Source organism: Polypterus senegalus, chromosome 1, assembly GCF_016835505.1.
Source record: "Polypterus senegalus isolate Bchr_013 chromosome 1, ASM1683550v1, whole genome shotgun sequence".
NCBI classification, from domain to species: Eukaryota; Metazoa; Chordata; class Cladistia; order Polypteriformes; family Polypteridae; genus Polypterus; species Polypterus senegalus.
The window spans coordinates 312,909,275-312,931,827 of NC_053154.1; the positions used below are offsets into that span (position 1 = coordinate 312,909,275).

Sequence of the window (22,553 nt, forward strand, 5' to 3'; positions counted from 1 at the left end):
GCATGTCATTTAAAGCATATTACAAAGTCGTCCAAAACATGTTTTTCCATCTTAAAAATGTTAGGAAATTAAGGCGCTTTCTAAATAAACAGGATTGTGAGAAATTAATTCATGCATTTATCTCTAGTAGGATTGACTACTGCAATGCGGTGTTCACTGGCTGTTCAAACTGTTCTCTATACAGCCTCCAGTTAATCCAAAATGCGCTGCAAGAATTATTACAAGAACAAGAAAATATGAACACATAACCCAGTTCTTAAATCTTTACACTGGCTCCCAGTTAAGTTTAGGGCAGATTTCAAAATCCTCCTTTTAACATATAAAGCATTAAATGGCCAAGGTCCGCTTACTTGTCTGAACTTATCATGACTTACAAACCTGAGCGCACATTAAGATCTCAAGATGCCGGTCTGCTTAGGATTCCAAGGATTAATAAAATAACAGTGGGAGGTCGAGCTTTTAGTTACAGGGCCCCTAAACTGTGGAATGGTCTTCCTGCTTCCATAAGAGATGCCCCTTCGGTCTCAGCCTTTAAATCCCGGCTGAAGACTCACTACTTCAGTTTAGCATATCCTGACTAGAGCTGCTGATTAACTGTACATACTGCATCTCTGTTGTTAGTCATTAGCACTAAAACATAAGTAACATGATAATTATATTTGAATACTAACCCTCACCTATTCTGTTTCTTTTCTCGGTACCCAAATGTGGCATTGGTGCCACGCCCACCTGCCAAGTTGTTTGCCTGCCTATGGTAAAGTCATCCCTGATGGAGGATCACAGGAATCATGGGAAAGAGGGGTCCTTTCATCTGAGCAACGTTTCAGCCGTGGCATGGCCAAATGGGGAGGCAGCTAGATGGATGAGGTCTCCAGGACTCTAAAAATATCCAAACCTAATTATGTCATATCATCTACTGTTAAACCGTACTTCTAAAATTTTTATTATTATGCTGTATTAAGGAATTGTTCTGTTCTGTGTATTGTATTGTATTGACCCCTACTTTTGACACCCACTGCACGCCCAACCTACCTGGAAAGGGGTCTCTTTGAACTGCCTTTCCCGAGGTTTCTTCCATTTTTCCCTACAAGGTTTTTTGGGAGTTTTTCCTTGTCTTCTCAGAGAGTCAAGGCTGGGGGGCTGTCAAAAAGCAGGGCCTGTTAAAGCCCATTGCGGCACTTCCTGTGTGATTTTGGGCTATACAAAAATAAACTGTATTGTATTGTATTGTAACCATATAACATGACAGGAAGCACCAGGACTCTAAAGACTTGGACCTTCATCTTTTTCAGAGATATCGGTACGCCACACACCCCTTTCCAGAGACCTCATGACACCCCATGACCCCCCAATCCATCTACTGACTTAACAGGAAGAGTCACCAGAGACATGAATGTCATTGCCAAGGTAAGTAAACCATGCAACAAGGTCAACACTCTCTCTGCAGACAGACACACTGCTGATGGCCGTGCCCAAGAGGTCATTAAAGGCCTGGCTGTTGGTTTTTATCAGGACCCTCGCAAGCCCAGACACCCAGACTCCTCACTCAGTCTCTCGAGCGCCCCGATCAGAGCTTCAGTTGACTCCGCGAAGATCACAGCATCGTCAGCAAAGTCAAGATCTGTGAAACCTTCTTCACCAACAGATGCTCGACAGCTGCTGGACCCCACGACCTGCCCAACACCCAGTCCATACAATCATTGAACAGAGTAGGAGCAGAACACACCACTAACGGACCCCAGAATCAACTGGGAAAAACACAGAGGGTCCGCCTCCACTCTGCACAGCACTCACAGTACCAGTGTACAGGCCGGCCATGAAATCCAGCAACCTCGAGGCGATCCTGTGAACCCTCAGGATGTCCCACAGGTCAGCTCGACCAACTGAGTCGAACACTTTGCAAAAATCCACAAAGGCTGCAAATAAACTCTGCCGATATTAGCTTTTACACTCCATGAGAACCCTCAGTGCCAGGATGCGGTCGATGGTAGACTTCTTAGGCGTAAAACCAGATTGTTCCGGTCACTGGTAGGCGAGCAAGTGATCACGGATCCTACTGAGGACAAACCTAGTGAGGACCTTATCCAGCACCAAAATCAATGTTATCCCCCACTAGTTGTTGCAATCCAGGCGATCACCCTTCCCTTTCCAGACAGGGATGACAAGTCCTGTTTTCCAGTCAGTTGGGATGATGCCAGTCTCCCAAATGGAAGAAAAGATTGCTTGCAATCCCAGGAGTGACAGCCTTACCACCAGCCTGGAGAGGTTCACCCCGGATACCACAGATCCCTGCAGTCTAAGCTGGTTCACCACCTGTGCAATCTCAGTGAGACGGGAGTTGGGGTTCACAGCTAATTGGAGGATCAGCCTCAAGAACTGAGGACCAGATATCCAACGTCCTCGCTGAAGGATCAGCTTTGAACAACTGCCCAAAGTAGCCAGCCCAGTAGGTCACGACTGTAGTGTCACAACTACAGTGTCCCTGAGGTGCGCAGACCGGGGACTCGCCAGATCTCTGCAGGTGGATACACCTTTTATTAGTCTGGTCGCTCCAATGGCTGTCATACTCAGGGAGTAGCTGTCACTGTAGCTGATTGGCTTCTTCCGATGGTGTCCGATGTCACTCCTTTTAACGAGCGTAGTATGAGACGCACATTACGGAGCTCCCTGGGTGCCTTGTCTGTTATCTCAGTGTATGCTCTGACCGCAGTGAGTGATGTCTCGGCGAGGGAGACATTTTATTGGTAGCTTCGCTCGGTGGTTGACACGAGGTGACACTCCTCTGGTCATGGGTGACTTCAATGCAGCCACTGGCACTGACAGAGCTGGCTATGAGGATTGTCTCGGTCTCCATGGGTCTGGTGACCATGGTGAAAGTGGCTCCATGTTCCTTGACTTTGCAAAAAGTCAGGGGCTGTGAATCAGTGGATCCTGGTTCCAGCGCCCTGAACCGCATCGTTGGACTTGGTACTTCAATACTGGTGGTGCGGTGAAGGAGATCGATCACATCCTCATGGGCAGATGCTGGAGGCTCTTGCAAAACTGCAGGGTCTACAGAAGTGCCCAGTTTGTGAATTCTGACCATAGACTTGTTGTTGCTACTCTTAGGATCCAGCTTAGGATCAGTAGGTTACCACCTAATAGGAAAATGAGCCTGGAATTGGCCAGACTCCAAGACCAGGCTGTTTCTAATGAGTTTGCATGCAGTTTGTGTGAGGAACTTTCAAATTTGGGTATGACTGCCAATCCTAATGTGATGTGGGAGACCTTCCGTGACAAGACCCTGAAGGTTGCTGAGGGTTGTGTTGGTGTTACCGGTGTTCCCAGAAGGAGGTGTTTCATCTCGCAGGGCACCCTGGATATCATCGAGAGGAGTCGCAGCGCACGGCTCAATGGCAACTCTGGTCTGCACTGGGAACTGAGAAGGATGGCTGCGAGGACTCTGAGGGCAGATAAAGAGGCATTTATTAAAGGAATCTGTGAGCAAGTGACACACCATCTGCGGTCTAGAGACCCAGGTCCTGCTTACAGAGGAATTGAAGCATTACGCACATCCGAATCTGTTCTTCGGAGAGTTGCAGTCGGGGCGGCTGATGGAACAGTCCTTGCAGAGCTTGCACACCAAAGAATAACGCAGCCAGACAGAATGATCTCAAAAGTCAGTCAGTGTCCAACCTGCTATATCCTAACACAGGGTCACGGGGGTCTGCTGGAGCCAATCCCAGCCAGCACAGGGCGCAAGGCAGGAACAAACCCCGGGCAAGGCGCCAGCCCAACACAGGGCACACACAAACACACCTAGCACATACCAGGGACAATCTGGGACCACCAATGCACCTAACCTGCATGTCTTTGGACTGTGGGAGGAAACCCACACAGACACGGGGAGAACATGCAAACTCCATGCAGGGAGGACCTGAGAAGTGAACCCAGGTCTCCTAAAAGTGAGGCAGCAGTGCTACTCCCTGCGCCACCATGTTGCCCGGTATTGAAACAGAAATTAGAAAAAGGCAGTTTTGACCAAATTTTTCACTGCAACGTTGTGTATTGACAACTAAAACAACTTGATGACGTAATACAGTATATTATATAGGACTATATAGATTGCAGTACAGACAGATAATGTTCAGTAGTTTAGAAAATTAATTTGAACGTCAAACAGAACCAGTACATCCGCTCTTCTCATTGTCATTCAAGCTGATGTACTGGATGATGTGCAGTGTCGCCCTTGTGAATGCCAGCCCGCTTCAGTGGCGAGCAAGGTCTGGTGGCACCCGTGCGCGCTAAACTTGTCACCCCCATGTCCACCAAAATATAAAATGAAATTTGTTGAAAAAACAATGTTTTATTTAATTGGTTAAGTAAAGAGGGCATAATATTAATTATTTTGTAAACATTTTTTTATGAATAAAAAAAAAGTAAAATGCCTTTTTATTAATAAGCCAGTTTATTGTACAATATAAGAAATCTTTTTTTATAGTGATAGTACCTAGTACATAACTTTATTATTATTATAATACAATTTAATGAAAACTCAATTGTTTACAAGTTTCGTTCTCTCGGCTCTAATCCAACAAACTGTACTTTAACATTATACTAAGAATCTTTTCTTTCTAACTTTTTGTTCTGCAAATTTTGAAATTGTGTCATCAAAATCAATACCTTCAGCTACACTATTTTCAATTGACAAAATGGCTAAAAAAACTGACAAAATGGCTAAGCTAGAGAGTCGTGCTTGGTTCATAGTTGATCTGAGATAATTCTTAATTAGTTTGAGTTTCGAAAAACTCCTCTCACGTAATGCAACAGAAACACATAAAGTTATGAAAAATCTTAATGCTAAAGTGAGATTGGGAACAGACTCTAAAAGTTCATATTCAACCATAAACTCTAAGAATCTTAAGGAAGTCCAACCAAAACCAAAATCAATATCATAGAAGGAAAAGAGAAGAATGATTCGAAGAACGAAGCGAAGTACCGTATAATAGCACAAAAATGTCTTCACCGTCTCACAGATGGATATTATTTGTAGCGTAAATCTGATTAATTTTTAAATATTAAATTGCAGCACGGCAAAATATTGCTCATAACGAGGTATAGTCGGCGCGGAAAAGTTTTAGACAGTGTAGAGCTCCTATATACCCAGGCTGGGTCACATGCGAAAATGTGTCCTAAGAGTATAACGAAGGGTTATCGGGTTTGTCTGCGGTGACTGATTATTGCGCCAAATGTAACACAACAGATGTTGCAACCCCAAATTTCGAAGCCCAGTCTTCCAAAGAACCCGGCGACATATTTGCAGCCAGATAGGAATAAATCACCAAAAACGGTATCACTATTGAAGTCTTATGAACAGCACATCTCGAAAAATACATCGAAATTGTAACAATAAATTATGCACACGTTTAAGTTACCATAGATTTCCGACATGAATTTCAAGGAAAAACCAAAGAAGCGTCAAAAATTAAAAAAACGTTAAAAAATACCGTCTTGGCGACGTAAAATAAAGGCAATAACGAGCCAAATCAAGAGAACGCCAATGATAATTTCCCAATACTGCCCCTTCTTGGCCTCTTATTTGTCACCAAACATTACGCCAAATCGGCAATTAACCAGAATTGTGACACATGATTTCGTCGTGCGTCCCAGCTCGTATATATAGGGGCCTTAAGATAGTGGGATGGGGAGGGAGATATTGTCTGTTCGCTCGTAGAACGACCCTAAAGTAAACTTGTTTACATTATGGTCGGTTCTAGAGCGGACATTAACTACCCACCCAACTGTCTAAAATGTTTCACGCCAACTATATTATTATGATGTTCGGGTTATAAATATCATCTTGTTGCACAGAACGACTTGGGGCGATGATATATTTGTGGCAGGGATGAGACAATGAGTCACAGGACCGGATGTTTGTTTACTTGAGCACCTGCACAGCTCAAAAGAAACGAGACAGAACACCCTCTCCCCCCACGCACTACACAATAATACTAAATCATTACAGCATCACATCTTTCATCCGCAATTTGTTGCAATTAGTGATTGTTAAAGCCCATGTAAATTATTTGACATGTTATTTTACGTAACAAAAAGGCTCATTAATACAAAACCGTCAATTTTTTGTCACCCCCTCAGAGCTGGTACCCGGTGAGCCCGCTGATCTTGGTGCTGGGAGTCGACGGCTTCTCTCATCCTGTACAGCAGGTGTTACAGACTTTGCCTTGAATAGACAATGTTATTATCACTCTGTCGTTTGGGTAGGAGCTGAGGAAGGTCTTGAAATGGTATGGAGTACTGGCAACTCTTCTGATTTCACCATAGAGTACTGGCAACCTTTCTTTTGAGAATCTTCAAGGGAGACCCCACCCCTTCAGTCAACGTTCACTATCTTGTGATGATCGATTGATGATTCCTCATACCAGCACCTATATTTGTAGAGTACCATTGAGTACCAAAACCTCTTCAGGAATCATCAGGTCCAAACCCTAATTCCCTGTGAACCTTTCGAATGAGTGTTGATGTATCCCAGAGCTCGAGTGTCACTGTATCACAACTGATAGACTGCTTCCATTTCAAGCACTGAACTGAGGTTCTCATTTCTTTGGGTTCTTTATGAAGTAACCCTCCTTCCACTTTAACAAGATCTTCTTGAAGAGGGGGTATGGCATCTCCACTACGGTCTCTACATCAGTCTTAAACACCTCTGGTGGGATGCCAACAGGCCCTGGCTAAGAAATACAGAAGGTACAGTTATGGTACTTGCTGGCTGTCGTCTTTTCGACACACTTTGAGTCTGATATATTGACAATATATTGACCCCCCTAAAAGCTCTGACTTCTATTCCCAAAACACACCATACATCATCCCAAATTTTACCCATTCATTTTCTTTTCCCCACTTCACATTTACAGGCAGATGAAGCCTATCCTGATAGCCTCAAGGGCAAGGTAAGTACCAGTCCTGGTTTGGATGCCAGTAATGACATGCCAGGGCCTCTTCACATTCACAACGACTCCAGCTACCAATCCCCACCTTTAAGAGGCCAGAGGAGAGCAGAGAAAACCCAGTCAAGAACTGTGAGAACTTATGCCAGCTACATTTAAATACTGACTGGCACTGGTCCCCTGGAGGTTTGAGGCAGCAGCATTAACCAGCCTCAAGGTGCATCAACTTCTAATCAGGTGTAATAAAAAAGGGGCAGCGGACAGGAAAAGGTTTGGGGATGGCCACCCGATATACTGAAAAAATTAGCAAAATGAATAAAATTGGTATTTACAGATGTGGAGTTCAAAACCGAAATGACTAACAGGTTGTAGGCTGGTCGATCAATATGGCTGAACAGAGGAAGAGGGGGAGTCAGGGAGGCCAGAACAGGAACTAAGGTGGCAGGAAGATGGATTCAGGGCAGGACGATCTTAACGCTGGGCAGTTTCCCCCCCAATGAGCCCCAATACTAATCTATGTATGTTGTAACTTACTGAGGGGTTGTGTAGGTAGGGGTCCCAGTGCACTGCTTTCCAACAGGGGGCCTATAATGCTGTTTGAGATGGTCCTGATTCAGGGTGCCAGAAATGACATCATCAGAGGGTGCTGGAAGTGACACCAATTGTGGGTGGACCGGTGATGATGTCATTGAGAGGCAGGGGGTCTTTGGCTGGTCTGCAGAGGTTCAAGCAGAGGTGGCCTTATGGGTGTGCGGGGGGGGGGGGCTAGGGCTGAATACCCACGCTGGCCAGTTACGTCAAGCGGTTACCGGTATGTGTGGACTGTATAAAGCTGCGGGCGAATTTAATACAAATAATGTTAACATACACTGGATTTTTTCATTACAGTATTCAGCTACATTTTTGCAAGATAACACGCAGACTTTATCAAAATATAACTGGAGAATGTAACTTCGAATGGGACACGCGGACCTCTAAAGCGGGGCCCCTTTAAGTGCAGGGTCTGGGGCGGTCGCCCCACTTGCCACCCCCAAACACAACCCTTGAGATCAGGCGACAGCGCCAACCCCTGGTCTGACTGCGAACTAACACCCTTTGAGCCTATAAACCGTTTCCCACGCGCCCATGTGTGACACATGTCCTTGATGTAAAGGGGAGAAGTGCAAAACCTCAGACAGGAGCCCCCAGATCAGCAAGCAGAGTTATCAGGTCAAGTCAGGTAGGGGAGCCTGCACTGGTACAGCACGTTGTCACATCACACAGCCTGGGATCCCAGCTGGCAACCCCCCAGGCAGACACGCGGCTCAATCCCACCCTCTATCTGCCACAGCCAGGTATTACAGGGGCCTGGTCCAGCCACTCGGGTCCTTAACAATGATGATCCTGCAATCTGGACCACCCTCAAGGATGTCACTAGAAATGGGATTAGGAAACAAGAAAAGCAACATAAAAAGGTGGACCGATGGGGAGAGGTCACTCAGGCCATTACGCTGATTTGGTTAGTTCCCTCAATAGTCTGTCCAGACAGCTTTTTAAAGCAGTCCAGGTATTTACAAATAATACAAATAAAAAAAATAAATATGTTCTAAAATATTAGGGATTTTTTTTTCTGTGGGCAAGTGGAACTTCTCCACGTGCTTCTCTATCTTTTCTTTGAGACAGGACTGTGGCCCGTGCCATCCTAGGATTCCCTTTAGAGTCCTCAAGTCGTCTTCTCTTTCATAAGTGGCTCTCATTTAATTATAAAAGTGTCTCACAGCTCCATCTGGTGGACAAAGGTGTCCTCTCAGGCAAGTGTCATAAACAGTTCACAGGGTGTCAGTTCCATTTTCCACACAAAAGTGGCAGCATCTCCACCTTATGGTGTCTCTCTGTTTTTTTTTTCTTTTCATGAAATTGAAATTTTAATAATAGGCCAGGAATGAGGGGACGAAATCTCCTAAGGACCACTTGTAAATGTTACCAGGTGGGTCCAAGTCATTTTATTAATCAGAACATATGGGAAAGCATGTTGAACAGGTACATTCAGGTCAGGTCAGGTTGGGGGGCATACACTGGTACAGCCTGTTACCACACCCACCACATGACAAAACAGCTTGGGGCCCTGATTGGCAACTCACCAAGCAGATACGCGGTCCAGTCCCACCATCTGGAAATGACCCTCTATCTGTTGTAGCCAGGTGTCATGTGGGCGTCTCCTCAGCCTGGTCCTCAACATTGAGCCGGATCACCTTCGGGTAATCACGCCACATGGCTGTAGTGCCATAACTGATGCTCCCTCACAATGCAGGTCATGTGCCACATTCAGGACTCCATGAGCAACACAAAGTCAAACCACCCAAGGATTTGACAAAGAGACACACGTGAAGTAGTCCAGACATCATCTCAGGTCACTGGATAGCGACCACGTCTCACAAACAGGGGGCTCCAGGACTCTGAAGATTTGGACCCTCATTCTCTTGCATAGATATCGGGGCACCACAACCCTCTTTCCAGCGACCTCATGACACCCCATGCTCTCCCAATTTGTCTAATGACCTCATAAGAAGAGTCATGAATTTCACTATTAAGGTAAGTAAACCTCTCGATGAGGTCGACGCAGGTGCATTGCATTCATTAAAAGAAAATGCCCGTCAAATGAAAAAATAATCAAGAAACACAGTCATGATGTCCAAAAGTGAGACATGAAGTCAAATATAAAATGTAGAGTGCAATGCATTTATTCAGAAATGAGCCCAACTATAAGAACTAGACAACTTTTCCAAGAAAGTCCAGAGATAACACCCTGCTTCTTTTAAAAGAGGATATTCTCATGAATCTCTGCAAACTTTCAAACATCAGCCAGCTGACGGTAAAGAGAAGAAAAGGGAAAAGTTTAAGAGGTGTTTAAGTGTTAGTGCCACAAAGGACGGATGTGCATCCCAACCGGGATGGAGGATCATTTCTTGTCCAAGCATAAGCCCATAATGGAAGGACTGGACCACTGGAGACACAACCTGGTCAGGACACCTTGCAACCCTAGTCCCAGTTGGGATAACAGAGCGATGGATGGACTGGAGGAAGCTAGAAACTGGGAGAAGTTCATTCCCCTGTATGACAAATGGCAGTGGTCCTCCCAATTCATCCAATTGTGGACGTCCACAGGACTACCTGAGAGTTGGAGTATTGAAGTTCAGCCCTGTCGAGGTCCTTGGGTGCTGCCAGAGGGTGTTGTTGGGGGACCTCACAAGTCACCATATGACCTGGAAATGCTTCTCAATGGGCAGCAACATGCTACTAGAAGAATTCCACTGCCTCATCTTGGGGTGTGAGAATCAGGAGGCAACAAGAGGAGTGGAAGGAGAGGACCACCGTTTATTGTTGTATAATTTGTGGCTGTGCGCACTTGGAAATGGGTGTGTGAAAATAAAAACCCAAAATTTTGTTGGGTGATGTTAAGTCTGAGGTTTGGGGGCTCAATGGCGCCTCCTTGTGGTTACAACACCAGTGACACAGGGAGCTGGCACTATCTTTCTGGTATCATTAACAAAGCAGATCACTTAAGGTGAATTCAGCACTTAAGGCTTCTTCTTCTTCTTCTTCTTGTCCTCCATGCCTTCTTCTTCCCAGTCTCTGGGAATTAAAGATGTGATGATCAAGGTGAAATAAATGATATGCAGGATTTAAACTGTGAATGACTTGAAAACTTTTTTTCAGAAAATGGTGGCTGTCATTGGCAGTCGATTCTCATCACCCACTATGGCCAGCCTGCCCCCTCCTCAACACACCACAACCTTCTCCTCTTTCTCCATCACTGACATTTCTATCCTCCTCTTTAGCTGCTCCAATACCTGTCCTCTTGACCCCCGGCCCCTCACACCACCCTTCCCTCACTCCTTACATGAGCCATCAACACCTCACTCCGCACAGGACCCTTTCCCACATTGCTCAAACGGGCTATAATAAGTCTTCTTCTCAAGAAGCCCCCGCTTGACCCCACTCAGGCCTGGCTCTCTCCTTTCTCTCTAAAGCACTGGAATGTGCCATCTCTAACCAAGTCTCTAACTTTCTTCAACAGGACAGACTGCTTGATCCTAATCAGTCGGGCTTTAAGAGAGGCCATTCCACCGAGAGGACTCAGTTTACTGTCGTCAACATGTTACAGTTGGCTAGAGCTACCAACATGCTGTCTATTCTCATCCTGCTAGATCTTTCCTCTGCCTTCAACTCCGTCAACCTCCTGATCCTCCGTGCTGCCCTCTTTGACCCTGGCAACACTATGACTGCCCTCAGGTGGTCTGAATCCTACCTCTTGGGCAGGTCCTTCTGTGTGTCCTAACATGGAGAGATGTCAAAGGTGCACCAGCATGGGTGTGTTCCAAGGATTGGTGCTGGACCCTCTCCTCTTCTCTGTATATAGAAAAGCGCTATATAAATGTAAAAAATTATTATTATTATATACCTCTTCACTGGCCCCTATCATCCAGTCCCATGGTTTCTTCTATGCAGATAACAAGCAGCTGAACCCCATTTGTTCCATCCAGAGAACCACACAATATCCATTAGCATCTCAACACGTCTCACTGATATTGCAAACTGGATGAAGGGACACCATCTCCAACTCAGCCTGGTCAAGATGAACCTTCTTGTTATCCCACCTCATCTCTGTGCAGCTCAGCTCACAGTCATTAACTGGACCACTGCAGCTCTCTGTTGGCAGGAGCATTGGCATGTGTCACCGAGTGGCTTCAGGTGATTAAAAATGCAGAGGCACATGTGGTGTTCAACCTGCTGAGGTGGGCACATGTCACTCCGCTCTTCAGTTCATTACACTGTTAAAAGTCATGTTCCAGTTTGAAGTGTCCTCATCTGATCTGTTTAATTGGTGGGCTTTTTCTTGTCCTTTTTGTTAGCCTGAGAAGACTCCGTGATGAAGATTAGAAGATTTAAGATTTAACCCTACAATAATGAGCAAACTGTTAACGTGAACACGTACTACACCACGCTTCTATCTCTACGTAGAACATTTCATAATGCCTCTCTTTATCCCCACCTAGTGGCGGAAGTACACAACACAACATAATTGTTAGTCTTTACGCTGGCGCTACTGTGTTAGTCATTGTTAAACTGCTGGTGCCAGACGTTAGAGTGCAATACGTACAACCTAAAGTTTAAATTGCAGGTCAGTCCGTACTTTTTTTGTGAATTCATATGTGAAACCGATCGGATGTTTTAAGAGAACTGTCATTTCAAAAAAAAAAAACGGAATCCTTTTTTACAAGGCGTTCATGCCGCTGTCATAACAATTCTTCTCATCCAACCCTGCCAGATGGCTCTCCCTCCAGTCCGGTCTTCTTTCTTATGCGCCGCTTCTTTCAATGAAGACCGGCAGAGGTAACTGCGCTCAAAATAACAGCCCCGATCTTTAGTTTCTCGTGTCTTGTTTCTCTTCTTTTCCATTACAAACTGACGAAAACACAGATATCCTGAACTGAAACAGCAATAAAGGAGTGCAGCGACCACCATCTGTCAATGAGGTGTCTGTTTGAATACCCTGAAGCAGAGAACATTCAAGACAGATGTGTCTATTCATATCAGATTGGGATAGACAGAAAGACAGAGAGATAGATGTGAAAGGCACTATATAGAAGCAAAAATTAATGAATAAGCTAAACAGATAGAAAAGATCGCCCTCAACCAATAAAGACGTCAACCACAGCTCAGCTTGTGTCAGTAAATCACTCCTTTTATTAACAATTGTTCTTTGACATGTGTACTTTTTGTAATTCAATCAATACAAATATTGAATTGCAGATATATAATTTTGTATAAGTAGAGTAGAGTTTTCCTCATTTTTCTTTCATTTGTGTCGCTCAAAGTGCACTTCAGTGTTGCACCAACTTGCTTAAAAACAAACTCGTTAAACAACAAACCTAAATGGTGGAGCTTAGGCCTTAGGAGAGTTCTGTTATTTTTAAATATTTCTCTATTATAAAAGAAAATCTTGAGATGAGACGAGACTATTGCCAAGAGATTTTTTCAAGTGGGTCCCATGCTCCTCTTAACCATTTCAGTATTGTGGGACTCAAAAGAAAATAGTGTTTAAAGAAATATCCTAAACCTTTCATTAATTCAACAAATATAACTAAGGCTGGCTTTCCTGATTATTGTCATAGAGATAATCGTCACAAACAACACACTTATCACAGAAAGAAATATGGTAAAATTGTGATGATCGATAAATCAGTGATTGTACTGTATAACTCGTATTTGCTCAAACGATTTGATTGTCATATTAATGTCGAGTATAGTGCATTGGTTATGAGTATTAAGTACATCTACAAGTACATTCATAAAGGTCACGATAGAGTACATGTAACTTTATCCAAAGAACAGTCTCAGGACGAAGTTGAAGCATATTTAGATACTTGGTATGTCAGTGCAATAGAAAGCAGGTGACATTTAATGGAATTATCAATGCACGATCAAAGTCATTCTGTTGAATTATTACTATTTAATTTACCAGGTCAGATTAAGATTCAATTTAAAGAAGGCAAAGAAGCTGAAGCTTTACAGGAAGATAAAACTAAAAATACAAAATTATTGGCTTATTTTGAACTTAATAAAACTGACATCAATGCAAAAGCATATATATATATGCACAAATTCCTCAACATTACACGTGGCAGAAACAAAAAGGAGTTTGGCATCCAAGAAAAATTAATTGCAAAAATGTTGCTCGATTAAATATTATATCAGCAAAAGATATCTAACAGTTTCATTTAAAATTGCTGTTATGTGAATTGAAAGGAGCAACTTTATATAGTGATGCTCTAACTATAGATGGAACTACGTATGGTACTTTTCAAGAAGCGGCACGAGCAGCTGGATTATGTAAATCGGACGACTATATCTTCAGAATGATATCTGATGCCGCTTCCATAATGATGTCTGACAAATCAAGACACTTCTTCATGTAATTAATTATGACGGGTGAAGTTGATGCTTTAAAATTATGGTAAGCATTCAAAGGACCATTATTCATAAAGTCGAGTGAACAAACAGCTCTTTCGATCATCAAAGAATTGTTAGAAGCAGAACATTTAACGATGAAGCAATTTGATCTTCTAGAAGAAATAGATGAATCTGAGGTAAAGAAAGAGATAACAGCAGATGAAGATTGAACTGTGGAAGGCCATGGAAAATGATATCGGGGAAAAGTACTCACAATTAAACGATGATCAAAGAGCAGTTTTCGACACAATTCAAAAATGAATTCTCGGTGAAATTTGTCAGCGGTTATTCTTCATAGATGGACCTGGCAGCACATCAGCTTACCAAATCACGAATGGCAGAGCCACGAGGTGAGAGCGAATTGAGCAGGGGCAGAGCCTCCTAGTTTTTATCAGGTACATGTGTTTATTATAAATTGTGGTGATTGTAAAACATCATCAATATAGTAAGACAACATTCAATCATTTTACATCTTTACTAAACAAATCACAAACTAATCTTTTACCTCCCTCGTATGTTGAATTAATCCAACCTAAAACCCTTCCCCTGTTTTTCTTCCTTTCTTCTTGATCGTCATGCTTCTTCTGCTCACTTGGTAGGAGTTTTTCATTTCTGCTGAGTTTTACTATGATCATTGCCTGTTCCCTCACTTCCTGCAGCGCCTTCACTCTGTCCATCCATCCCGGCTTTGCTTCTTGTTCTTCAGCCTGAATGAGGAGCTCAATGTACTCGGGAGTGGACAGCGGGTTTGGTCTGAGGGCGATTTCTTCAAGTTGTTTTATACAATCATGAGACACTTCAATGAGTTTATGAACCTCCTCTTCCACAACATCCAGCTCATGCTGAAGCCGCTCAAACACTTGTTCAGTTGTCATCTTTTCTCCTTTTGCTTGTTCATATTTCTTCTTTAGCTCATCGTACGTCTTTTTGACTTTTTTAGTTTCATAGATGAATCTGTGCTGTTGGTTGGAGTGAACACTCCACACACACCTACCAGGACAAACAGTGCAGACTCCGTCCTTCATAACAGAACATCTGATCTTATCCTCATCATTTGGTAACCAACATGGATAATGACAGGTGAAGTTGCACTTCTGACAGTTAGTGATGAACTTGCCGGTGCCTGCAATGCTCTCTCTTTTTGTCTCAATTACTTCCACTTCATACTCAAAGTTCTTGTTGCTCTCTATGTCAGTAATGTGCTTATTTAAAATGTCACGGGTTTGTCTCATTTCTTCAAGTTTAATCAATCCTGCTTTAATTTGAGGTTGCAATCCTTCCACTGCCGTCTCCAAGTGCTTGCGCTCCTTAAGCACCTCGTTTGTCAGTGCTAAACTTTTGTCATCCATCTTCTCTAAGGAATTAAAAAACTTCTCCATGCTCTTTGCACCCATGTCCCAAAACATTTTGTCAAACATCAGACCATCACTGCTATTAGTCTCATCATTATTAGCAAAGAGGGCCGAATTATTAAATTTGAAAAATAAAAGGCTGCCTTTGTCATCTTTTGGGAATGGTATGTTAGACTCCATGATGGCATCAAGAACTGGTGGACGCTGTCCATCTGCAAATGTGATCAGGACTAGGATGTTATTGGCTATGTCTTTCCCAAAAATGGACAAAATGGACTCAAAGATATACTTCTGTGTGTGCGTCAATCGAGCTTGGGAGGCCTGAACCACAAAGCACACTGTGGTAATGTGCTGGACACCCTTTGTGGATGAAAAACATTCTCGTATCTGGTTAGTGATTTGTTTGTCCCGCTGAACTCCTGTGGTTTTTCCAAAGCCTGGTGTGTCGATTATAGTGAAGGAGTATGGGACCTTGAAATAATCCTGATAGTTCATTTCATAGGCAGTGACAGCAGATGTCTGGCTTGAAGCTTGACTTTTAGATGTTTCTTCATGGATTAACTTGAACCTGAAGTCATCCTTCCACTCCACACCTAAGATGTAGTTGACCATTCCATTGATCAGGGTGGATTTGCCAGAACCTGTGGCTCCGAGGACCATAATATTTTTTCCAGGTTTATTGGATGTCCTGTTTCCAAAGGTCCATTTTGCAATATTGTTCTCATTATTTATGAACTCTGATTTCAAAGGCAAAAGGTAAAGTCCAGGGTTTCCATCTTTAATCTCCTTACTTTCATGTTTTATTGCAAGTTTACCTTTAAGTTTTTTAACAGGTAGTGTCTTCACTTCAATCGTATCACTGACCTGACTCACACCAACTTGACAAACGGCTCTGTGTCTGAATTGATATGTTGTATCAGGAAGTAACTTTGTAATTGTAACCTGTTCAAGGGTCCCAGTTGTGTCCACAGTCTTCCACTCTTTATCTTCAGGTAGTTTATACTCCACTCTGTGTCCTTCTGAATCAGACTTCTGTACTTGTAACTTTAGGGTTACGCTGTTGTCTGTTCGAGAATCAGCCACAAGAGGCTCAGGTTTACATGGAAGCTGAAATTTATGGCTGATGAGACTCCCAGATTTATAAAGATAGATTGTCACCCCAGGAGATTCCTCATCAGGAATGGAGTGAACGAGAAATCTCGTTGTTTTGCTATTTTGGTTAATTTCAGCAAACTCAATGAATTGCTGGGAATACTTTCTGAAATTCTGGATGATTAACTCTTCACTTGGCTCTGACAGATGATCTGAGGACTGACAAGAAGGGGCCTGAAGGTAGCGTTTCATTACTGATATGTATGACTGACACACATGGAGTGAGGTGAAAGTCAAGCAGACAATATTTTTAATATTATTGTTGTAAACTAATGTATCCAGGCCATTTATAACAATATCAAGTTTCATCTCTTTAATTTGATTAAAGACATTTGTGAGCATACTGATTTCCTTTTCTCTTTTATTCAGCCATGTTGTTATAGCACACTTGCTAAATGGCGACTCTTCCTTCTTCTTCAGGATGTCTGCCAGATGTTCCTCGTTTGCACTCCCACCCCTTATATTTGGTAAGACCCTTGCAAGGTCTTTTTGGAAAATACATTTATATTGATTAAGCATTGATTTGAATTGTTCTGCATTTTCCTTAATTATCGGAAAGTTATCGACAACACCATCTTTCACGATGTCATTACACCTCATGATGTGCTCGTTTATCTCCTCCAGGACCTCCTGAGATTTGGACACGAGTGCCACACTGATCTCTTGTACAAGCTGAGCAGCCTGTGAATTTAGATTTTTCAGTGGGTACAACCAGACCTGGATGGGCACTGCTAGCTCGTCATCTTTCCCAAGTTTATTTGGCAAGTTTGTATAAATCTCCATGGCATCCTGATAGCTTGTGGGATTCTGGTGAAGGGCAAAATCACCATAGAATGTGCAGTTAAGATGGTCAGCAATTTTCTTGTCAGCATCTGTCATTTTTAAATCTCCTTTTCCATCTACAGAAATAAATTTCTTAATTAATATTTCTAGTTGTCCTGTAATATCTTGGTTCTGTTCCTCTTTAGAACTGTTTTGATCAAAAACAAAAAAAGCCTGAGCACCATACAACACGGCCGTGACAACATGGGTGGCCGATTTCTGCTGAAACACTTCTGGATAGTCGACTTTCTGACTCCCCAAGTGGCTCATGGTGAGCTGCTCCATTCTGGTGGTCATGTGGTAGTGCAGGGTGACCCTGGACTGACGTTTGGATGATTTGGTGTCATTGAGGTACTTGGCAGACCCACCAACCTCAATCAAGCCACACAAGAAGCTCGCTTTAAGGGAGGCTGTCACATTTAAGATGGAGGATTTCTCATCCAAGGAATCTGATGTGATGATCTTGAATTTTGTGTTCTTCTGGGGTTTAATGTTGAGGTCTTTCTTGAGGTTTTCAAAGTCCCATAGAGTGACACCTGGTGATAAAAACAAAATTAAAGAAAAAAATATAATATGGATCAAACTTGGACCCCACATACCATTGCAGGTTTTGTTTTTTTGAGAGAGAGCAAACCTAAAAAGCTGAATTTTAACTCACCTGGAATGAGCGAGTCAGAGCGACAGTCGTAGAGCATCCCCACCTGGAAAGGTCGGCCCAGGGCAGCCATCTCCAAAGGGGAGCCATCTTGAGATGACGATCCCAGCCTAAGAAATTAAGCATGTAAATGATATTAACATCAGTATTTTTAATATTCATATCAAATATATCCATTTTCTTGGCATTTTTAATATTATGCAAGGTTGCTGGGGGGGAAGAAGAGTGTATCTTGGCAGGACTGGGCACATTGCAAGAACCACTGCTAGAGGAGCTGCCAGTCCATTAGACTACACCCAAATTCACTCACTCTTGGGCCGATTGAAGTGGCAAATGAAGTGGCATTATGGCTCACTGGATAGCCCCAGAGCTCTGGCTTCAAACCTGTTTTGGTCACCAGCTGTGTAGAATTTGTACGTTCTGCTTTCTTTTGGTGCTCTGCTCTTCATCCTCATCCTCCCTTTGGCCTACTGTTGCCAGACTAAGCCCTGGCTTTCATGATCCTAATACCTGTATTGCATTATGCAAATTCAATAAATGAATGGAAAAAAATATTGTTAATTGTTAGTTGTTAATTCAGAAATATAACTTGGGCTTTTGCCAAACTAATCAGGAGTTTCCCACAAATGCATATATGGTGAAGCCCAGGATTCTGAATATAAAAATTGTATGAATCAAATCAGAACATTTACGCAAATATTACATTTTTAATGCAGCATTGGTGCCATGCATTGTGAATTTTTGTAAAGCTTTTTTTTCAAATTGTCTTATTTAATCCTTTGTGGTCTATGGATGTATAACGTAATTGACTGATGGGAGTGCTTGCCAAAGATCACAGTCAGATGAGGCTAAGAAGACAACACCATCTGCATAAAGCAACGATTTTACCCCAAGCCCCCTCCCAACTGCACACCTGCCTTAATTTCCTTTCTATGAAAGCCACAAACAGGAACGACGAGAAGACACGGCCTTGATGGAGTTCAACACCCTCAATGAATACGTTGTTGTTTTACATTTGTGTATTCTTCTTACATACTTAAGAGTAAACTGTCCTGCGATCCCAATAGCAGTGTTCTCCCTAGCGTCTTTTAGCCAGGCGCTCTGCCCGGCTAATTTAGTCATCTTGCATGACATTGTGAGATGACAGCCACAGATCTACAGGCACAGGCAGCTCTAATGATCTGCAGAGATGGCAAGGGACGAGCGGGCAGGTGGGCAAATATTTTAGGAGCAGGATCGCAAGTTGCGAGGGGAGAAGCGTTTGACAGGATGTTACCGATCACTTGATGCGCTAAAAGAGGGGACGAGGCGGAGCGGAGTTCACAAGCAAAGAGTATGGGGAGGTGGGCTTTCGAGGGGAGGTGTACATGGTAATAGCATGGGTAGAGCAGCTTAATACTGTGGTAAGGAGTATGGAGAGGTGGGTGGGCGAGTGGGGGGCTGTACATTCTAACAGCGGGAGCGGAGAGGCAGTTCACAAGCAAAGAGGATGTGGAGGTGGGCGGGCGAGAGGAGGACTGATAAAATAAAAAAAGTGTACTGGAACCAGCCTATCAGATATCAGAAAAAGAGCATCAGGAAATGACATCTCTGTTCTCAGTGTCAGTTCAGTCTGTATAGTGCTGCTAAGTGTACAGCAGCTCTCTTCTTGTTCAGTACATAGCAAACCTATATATATATATATATATATATATATATATATATACAGTTGTTTAAGCATTAGGTATGTTCTGTGTACAAAAATCCTTGTAGCACTCACTGTGGTTCCTTTTAAAGTGACTCCCTCTGCCATTTTTATATTTGCTCATACTGAGGGTTTTGTTAAAGTGACCCCATCTGCCGTTCTTATATTTGCTCATATTTGGACCTGCGTCCATATTGTAAAAAGTGTGCAGAAACCTTTGCAGCACACACTGTGTCCTGAGCAAAAGTTTTGTCACTGAACTGCTGAGGGTTTTGTACGGAAGCGCATTAGGGCCACGGTGAAAAAAGAAAAATACGGACAAATTGAAGAAAAAAAAAAACTAAATAAAGTTGACATGTTGACTTTATTCTCGACATTTCCACTTTAATCTTGACGCTTATGACGAGATTAAAGTCGACATTTCCACTTTATTCTCATAGTTTATTTTGTCATTAAAGCAGAATATTGTAAACTTTATCCTAAAATCAATGTTTAATTTACTAGATTTTCTCAAACCCCATCATAAGTTATGTAGTACATTAAATGCTTTGTGTTAAGTGTTCCCCGGCCCAGTTGTTAATCGCTGTACGCGCTTCTTAAACTGACTTCCTCTGCACTAAGAGGAGGTGCAGGGAGTGATCGCCGCATTACTGACCATTGAGTTTAAAAAATTTGCCTCAGTCGTTTCAATCAGTATCAATATAATCTGACTTTAAATGATCCCGATCTACATGCTGTCAAATGAACGAACCACATGCTGTGGCGCAACTTAGAGGCTTCGCCTGTTATAGCACAAAGGTTCGATTCCCCGAGAGGTTGTGCAGTGAGTGTGTAGGCCTGATGAGCCCAGAATTAGGGCGAAACACGTGTCACATACTCTTTGCATTATTTGACAGTAAACTATTTCAACCATATACAGTATATATATATACTGCTCAAAAGAATTAAAGGAACACTTTTTAATCAGAGTATAGCATAAAGTCAATGAAACTAATGGGATATTAATCTGGTCAGTTAAGTAGCAGAGGGGGTTGTTAATCAGTTTCAGCTGCTGTGGTGTTAATGAAATTAACAACAGATGCACTAGAGGGGCAACAATGAGATGACCCCCAAAACAGGAATGTTTTAACAGGTGGAGGCCACTGACATTTTTCCCTCCTCATCTTTTCTGACTGTTTCTTCACTAGTTTTGCATTTGGCTACAGTCAGTGTCACTAGTGGTAGCACGAGGTGATACCTGGACCCTACAGAGGTTGCACAGGTAGTCCAACTTCTCCAGGTTGGAACATCAATACGTGTCATTGCCAGAAGGTTTGCTGTGTCTCCCTGCACAGTCTCAAGGGCATGGAGGAGATTCTAGGAGACAGGCAGTTACTCTAGGAGAGCTGGAGAGGGCCATAGAAGGTCCATAACTCATCAGCAGGACCAGTATCTGCTCCTTTGGGCAAGGAGGAACAGGATGAGCACTGCCAGAGCCCTACAAAATGACCTCCAGCAGGCCACTGGTGTGAATGTCTCTACCCAAACAATCAGGAACAGACTTCATGAAGATGGCCTGAGGGCCCGGCGATCCTGTAGTGGGCCCTGTGCTCACTGCCCAGCACGTGGAGCTCGACTGGCATTTGCTCAAGAACCCCAGAATTGGCAAGTCCGCCACTGGCGCCCTGTACTTTTTACAGACGAGAGCAGGTTCACCCTGAGCAGCTGTGATAGACGTGAAAGAGTCTGGAGAAGACAAGGAGAACGATATGCTGCCTGCAACGTCGTTCAACATGACAGGTTTGGTGGTGGGTCAGTGATGGTCTGGGGAGGCATATCCATGGAGGGACGCACAGACATCTACTGCGTAGGAAATGGTGCTCTGACTGCCATAAGGTATCAAGATGAAATCATTGAACCCAATGTCAGACCCTACGCTGGTGCAGTAGGTCCTGGTTTCCTCCTAATGCACGACAATGCCCGGCCTCATGTGGCAAGAGTATGCAGGCAGTACCTGGAGGATGAAGGAATTGAAACAATTGAATGGCCTTCACGATCCCCTGACTTAAACCCAATAGAACATCTGTGGGACATTATGTTTCGTTCCATTAGGCCGCCAGGTTGCTCCTCAGACTGTACAACAGCTCAGGGATGCCCTCATACAGATCTGGGAGGAAATGCCACAAGACACCATCCGTCGTCTCATTAGGAGCATGCCCCGACGTTGTCAAGCATGCATACAAGCTCGTGGGGGCCACACAAGATACTGAAAAGCATTTTGAGTAGCAGAAATTAAGTTTTTGAAAAAATGGACTAGCATGCCACATCTTCATTTCACTCTGATTTTAGGGTGTCTACACAATTGAGCCCTCTGTAGGCAGAAAACTTTTATTTCCATTAAAAGACTTGGCATCCTTCTGTTCCTAAGACATTGCCCTGTCATTATTTGTATAGATATCCAACTTCATATTGAGATCTGATGTATCTAATGTGTTTCTTTAAAGTGTTCCTTTAATTTTTGTGAGCAGTGTATATACTGCATGTATATATATATGGAAGAGAAGGTCTGTGATACGGTTTGCATATTTGCAGCTGGAGATCCACAAAGGGAGAAAAATGAATCACGTATCATAAAGTATTTTTATTTATTTATTTATTTTATTTTTTTTCATGAGCTTTCAACCCCTACCAGAGGATAATGCTTAGACTTAAAAGAATCAAAGGCAATATATAGAAAAACATTACGTGGGTTGGGGGAGGTGGCTAAGTCAGTGTGGTCTCAGGTGGTCTGGTATTGGGTGTAAAGTCTTGTTTATTATGAATAAGTTCTTCTTACGTTTGCATATGCTTGATTTATGTCCAAGTGTCTGTTGATGGCGTTCTCATTTGATAACCAGGATTCAGCCAGCTCTCTGGCACTTTTAGTACCGGCCTTGAATTTTACTTGTATATTGTCCCAGTTAAATCTTCTG

The 22,553-nt window shown here is 43.1% G+C and overlaps 2 protein-coding genes across 3 annotated transcripts in view; one reads left to right on the top strand and one right to left on the bottom strand.

The window, feature by feature from the left end:
• Positions 1-22,553, top strand: part of LOC120515261 — a 489,908-nt gene that overhangs the window by 243,365 nt on the left and 223,990 nt on the right. The gene's annotated exons all lie outside the window — the stretch shown is intronic.
• The window catches only part of LOC120515271, a 17,358-nt gene continuing 9,126 nt past the window's right edge, over positions 14,322-22,553 (bottom strand). Inside the window, exons 2-3 of the mRNA XM_039736123.1 lie at positions 17,922-18,028; positions 14,322-17,799 (exon numbers count right to left, since the gene is read on the bottom strand). Of these exons, the coding sequence (XP_039592057.1) occupies positions 14,399-17,799; positions 17,922-18,028 (3,508 nt within the window). The 3' untranslated portion in view covers positions 14,322-14,398. The remainder of the gene's footprint in view (positions 17,800-17,921; positions 18,029-22,553) is intronic.